A 5,438-nucleotide genomic window follows, 5' to 3' on the forward strand; every position below is an offset into this window, starting at 1 on the left:
CAGGAGTGATACCAAAATACTTTTAATGCCTCTTGAAGTCATGCCATTGTCAGTGGCTTACCATGATGCATGTGTCAAATGTGTCAAATCTCAACACCAGATGTTTTTTTTTGTTTTTTTTACACAGCAAAACATTTTTATTAACTCATGTCCCACCATTTAAAAGTATTATCACATTTCAAACAGACAAATTCTTTTGATGATGCAGAGTATAAACACAAAGTAGCTGTATCAGTGCACCTCTACATACAACAGTTTGTATGTATGTAACTGGAAAATGTGGTAACTGCATTCAAGGTTAAAGAAATACTGACACACTCCTGTTGAATACTAAACAGTGTTAATCTAAAAATCCTTCCTTGGCCATAATTAATCACATCATACTCCTGCAGCTTATATTATTGGGACAAAAACTTTTTCCTCACTGGATAGAGCTACAAAGTGATTTGAAAGGTGTGCATTACAACAGGAGACCAAAAATACCTCGAACTTTACCAAGTGGTGAGAGCTGAATTTGGGGGGGATTTCTGTTAAAGTACATTCTAGTCTGAGGAAGTGTGAAACTGCATGTGGTTTGAAATTACCTCATCTTTGTAACATGTAGCAACAGACAATCTGGACTAAAGATTTTTGTGCTCAAAATCCTCAGAAGACAAGCAAAATGGTGCAGACGGAACCATTTCTCTTCCTTTGGCCAAATATCCAAATATGATTCACAAGTAATCCTTTTATCAGAGGGGCACATGGATATGAAAAACACAATAACCCGAGGCATTGTCCAGCAGGTTTATCTGTTGTAGAACTGTGAGGTGACCCAGGCCAGACCCCACTTCAGGTTAGTGAGCATGAACTTGAGCGCCTTGGTCCACTGCTCCTCGGAGTTAAACTGGGTTTTGATGGAGTAGGAGCCGCCGCTGCCGCCCGTGTCCTCGATCTTACCCTTCTCCACGTCCATCCTGAGACATGGAATAAAAATACAGTCAAAGCCTGTTAGATGTACTGGTATCATTATAATGTGATACTGAAAAAATGCAAACAATTCTCCAACTTGTGGTTTCACTTGGAGACATCATTTCTGTCACTTGTGTTAAACAGATTTTGGACTTTCTGAAGTGTGTATTTCTGTGTAGTATTGTAGCTGTAGTAATGGGAATCCATCTAGATCACATCTAAATCTACCCAAATGTTCCCTGACTACAGGTCTGTGTCCACCAAATTTAATGAAAACCCGTCCACAGACATATTCTCAGGGTTAAAATAGAAGTGGCACAAAATTAAGTCTGTCCTGAGGGTGATGATAGAGGAAAGATCATTAGGTAATAAAAACAGAAAGGTGCATTTCCCCTTGAGGCATGAATGTACTCATTTGCCTCATTTGCAAAATTTAGATTATGAAATACCTCTTGTGCAGAGATGACAGTAAGGCCTGGGGGTAGAGCAAGAGGAAGGTTCAGAGTCCAAAATGGAAAGGGTGTGTAAATATGTTCGGTAAGTTTAATGTCAAAATTTCCATCAGACTGCAACAATCGAAATTTCTGAGTTGTAATCATCAGGAATCATCCTCTTGGAAAGATGGTTGTCTGCATGTTACAACAGCAATGAGACCATTAACTGTAAACAGATGTTGCTCTGAATCAAAGCTTTGGACAGACTGACTGACAACATGGACCAGATAATACATTCTGGAATAGGAATGCATGCCACTCTATATCCAGGGTCTGAGACATCCTTCTAACTAATAACCATATTATTATGTCATTACCAAAAGGTATATATAATTGTAAAATGTAAATAAGTCAATTTAACTAACTTTCATGTTCTGCAGGTATCAGTATGAGTGATGCTACCAGCTCAGACTAAGTGGAGTGTAGACTTATATGTTGGACTGATGCCGAGTGTACAGCAGGGCTAGGATGTCAGACGTGGCTGCTGGATGCACTGTGAGCTTCATAAAGCCAGTTAGACAAGTAAGTGTATCAGTAAATGCTACACTGGGGGCCATGCTTTAATTATTCAAAAAGTTACAGAGCCAAAGTTTTCCCCAAATGCCCCTAATTTTCCTCGATGGCATAATCGCAGTAGACATTTCTTCAGCCCCTCTAGAATAAGCTGAGATAATGGTTTTAGAATTCGCATTCAAACGTTTTGAATATTTACAGCCTCAACTTGAATGGTCACAGAGATGGCCTTGTTAATAGACACAAGGGGAAAAGTGGGATATGCTGACATTGCACTGGTCTGCAGCTATCTGACCTGTATGGGAGGCAGAAGCCAGTGTCTCCTTTTTCCACCTCCTCTTTGAACTGCTGCACGCAGTCCAGGAAGGCCACCATGGCATGGTCAAATTTATTGTCCCAGAAGAACCTCAGGCCACCTGAGCAGTACAGAGGAAGTTCCTGGACAAACATGAGACAGAAAGAAAGGACAGGACTGGAGACTGGAGAAGTGTTTAAATAATGATGGTAGAGCTGGGTTTGAGAATATTGTATGTTATTACCTTGGACTTGTCATGTCAGGGACTCTAAGTATGAGTGGTTTCCATATGGGACGAGACGATATCTGCAGAGAGACAAGTGGCAATATTTGAGCTTAATTTTATGATGCAGAATGAGCTAAAGCAGCCCTAAATAGTAGAAGTGTGTAAATGTGTACGAGAACAAAAGATAAAGAATAGTGAAAATACATTGTTTACAAGATTCAACTGAAAAAGAGCAAGCAAATTGAAGTGTGTGTGTGTGTGTGTGTGTGTGTGTGTGTGTGTGTGTGTGTGTGTGTGTGTGTACACCTCTGGAAGCGCAGCCCCATTTTGTTGGCCAAAGCGTGCAGCAGCAGCACCGTCTGTCCCCAGGCTGCGTTAATCTCGTTCCACTCCACAGGGACACTGGGGAGTCGACCCAGGCGGAAGTTGTTGATAGTACCGAACTGACCACTGTGCCTGGACAAGAGAAGAGACAAACAATTCTGACCTTCAGTCGATAGGCATTGATTTACTTTTGTCCCGGGGCCTGTGTTGAATATTCGTACAGTCATGGTTGATTGGTGGAGAGAAAAAATAATTATTTCTTCTTAGCATGCCCAACAAAATGTGTGTGTGTGTGTTTACCAAATGTGAAATGTGGCGTTGAAGACATTGGTCTTTTTCAGTCGATCTAGCTGAATCTGGCAGTAACGCATCTGGTTATCAACACTCTTCAGCTCGTCATCCAGCTCCAGCTGCTGTCGCTTAAACTCACTGTACTCCTTCTGATACCTTGTGGCACAAAACAAACAGATCATCTACAATATTCCACTCTCACCCTATCTACACCACTGCTGAAACCACTCACTGTAGCTCCTCCGTGTCCAGCTGCTGAGAATGGATCCTGCTCTCGGCCAGGTCCTGGGCCACAGCTGCCCTCTGCTCCTCCACAGCCTCCAGCTCCTGGACCAGGGCCTCCTCCTCCTCCTTCAGCTGCTGCAGCTCCGCTAGCAGGGTCTCCTCTTCCTCCACCTGCAGGTGTGACAGCAGCTCCAGACACTGCCTGAAAATACATCCACATACAGTGTGGTTGTGTGAACAACCATGTGGATTCAGAATTTTAAGTTGCTCTTGTGTTTTAAGTTGCGTTTGTGGTAATGGATATCAACAGAAGTTCCCCTCATTCTGATTGAAGACTGTGACATCTAATTTGTTGTGCGCCAACTAACTTGTAATTCTGGCATTCGTTCTCTGTGATGTTGAGCTGCGTGTCCAGGTGGTCCAGCAAAGTGTCAGTACATTCTTCACAGAGTGGATGGTCCACATCTGTCTGGCCCGACATGATGTCAAAGAGGTCGCTGGTCACCTGGGTGAAAATAGTCACTTTTTAAAGTCAGTCATAGATCAGGAGCATATGCTGGTTAAGTTTAGTGCACCGAAGCGGACTTTACCTTCAGCCTACGACTAAGATTTTCCATTGTGCCTCCATCAGATGCATCTCCAATCAATGTGAAGCTGTTGGCACTCTCTGTGGACATCATCCTGAAGAGCAAGATTCATCAGCTCACAGTCAATTTTGTAGGATATGTTGCATTTTCAACTGTCATCTATAATCAGTTCTGTTTCTTGGATGAAAGGACTTGGGGTGCTCACCGTGCAGGAGGGATGTATTTTCTTGACACTCCATCTGGCTTGTTTTCTACAAAGGTCTCCTGGAAGGGAAGTGTAACTCTGAGGCTCAGGTATACTTGCAAACAGCACATTCCTTGACACTAAATTGTGCTTTTCTGCTGCACTTACCTCTGGTGCTGTCTCCCCTCTCGCTGCTGTCAGCCTGTTTGCTGGGGGTCACTGTGACCAAAGGAGCTGAGGAGGAGTACGGACACAGCGGAGTATAACTTCATGACAAATGCAGCAGTTTAAACATCACCGCGCTACATTTTACTGAAGCACTGATGGTTGATTGTTCAGTAAACACATACCTGTAAGCTCCTGGATAGTGACCCGATCGAGCACATTGAAGGACGTGATCCAGTTTGAGGGGCTGACAGCACCGCTGACACACGAAGCTGACCTGCATAGTTGTGCTCGACGACTTGGAGCCCTCCATCGCTAGCTACAACACAACACATGCACAGAGACAAAAGCACACTGTAAAGCTGAACAGCCTTGCCAGCGGGTGTATTTTTTTCCACTCAAGTAAACGTTACAAATTAGAGCTTGCTGGCTAGTTAGCTGTTCGACAGCTGGCTAACTATGATTAGCTTTGCAGCTAGCTTGAGTGTAACATACATCCACGGTGTATAAACATAAGATAGACTCACTGTCGCTTGCGAAAAACACAAGTTACAGCATTACAATCCTGATTTGTGCACGTCAAAAATAAGAAATCACTTCTAATGTGTTTAGCGTGACTGTCGCATTTTGGCACCTCGGGACTTCCCTCTCCACTTCCTTATTGTTGTTTACGTTTTACGTTTGACGTCAGGTTAAAAGAAAGTCACGTGGGAAAATCACAGCAGCTTTAGATGTTAAGTAAAACTAATATTTGTATCACCAGACAGGTAGTTTTTAATAGATTATGACACTCGTAGGATTATTCATAAGGTCAATATAATGTTCAAGCTGGTGTTTACACTTTACTTTAATTCAGCTACATCATTACTTCAACATTTTTATCATTCTTTATCACATCCTTTATTTTATATAGACATAGAAAAGAACACTATAATTTAACATGTAGAATTATATAAGTATAAAGTATGGTTATATACAGATACAAGTAATATACTACAGTGAAATACAGTATTGGATATGTTGCTATTACTTCCAGAGGTGTTATAGACTTTGCTAATTTTTCTTCTAATCATAAAGAATGGTTGGTCGATTAAATATTTTTTTGTCTTAATTATTTATCTTCCCACTAATTTCACTGTATGAAAATGTACTGCCCAATAAAGCAGTATGTGGCGGAGTGGAA

General features: G+C 41.9%; 1 protein-coding gene across 1 annotated transcript; it reads right to left on the reverse strand.

Annotated features, from left to right (window-relative positions):
- Positions 1-6: 6 nt before the first annotated feature.
- becn1 (beclin 1, autophagy related) lies at positions 7-4,574 on the reverse strand. The gene is given in 14 exon segments (XM_018698741.2): positions 7-956; positions 2,254-2,396; positions 2,498-2,509; positions 2,511-2,559; positions 2,786-2,935; positions 3,104-3,250; positions 3,327-3,521; positions 3,688-3,824; positions 3,910-4,000; positions 4,112-4,170; positions 4,259-4,276; positions 4,278-4,324; positions 4,441-4,486; positions 4,488-4,574. Coding segments are annotated over 14 exon segments (1,344 nt in total). The 5' UTR covers positions 4,569-4,574; the 3' UTR covers positions 7-787.
- Positions 4,575-5,438: the final 864 nt, after the last annotated feature.

The sequence above is a fragment of the Lates calcarifer genome, linkage group LG23, assembly GCF_001640805.2.
Source record: "Lates calcarifer isolate ASB-BC8 linkage group LG23, TLL_Latcal_v3, whole genome shotgun sequence".
In the NCBI taxonomy this organism is placed as follows: Eukaryota; Metazoa; Chordata; class Actinopteri; family Centropomidae; genus Lates; species Lates calcarifer.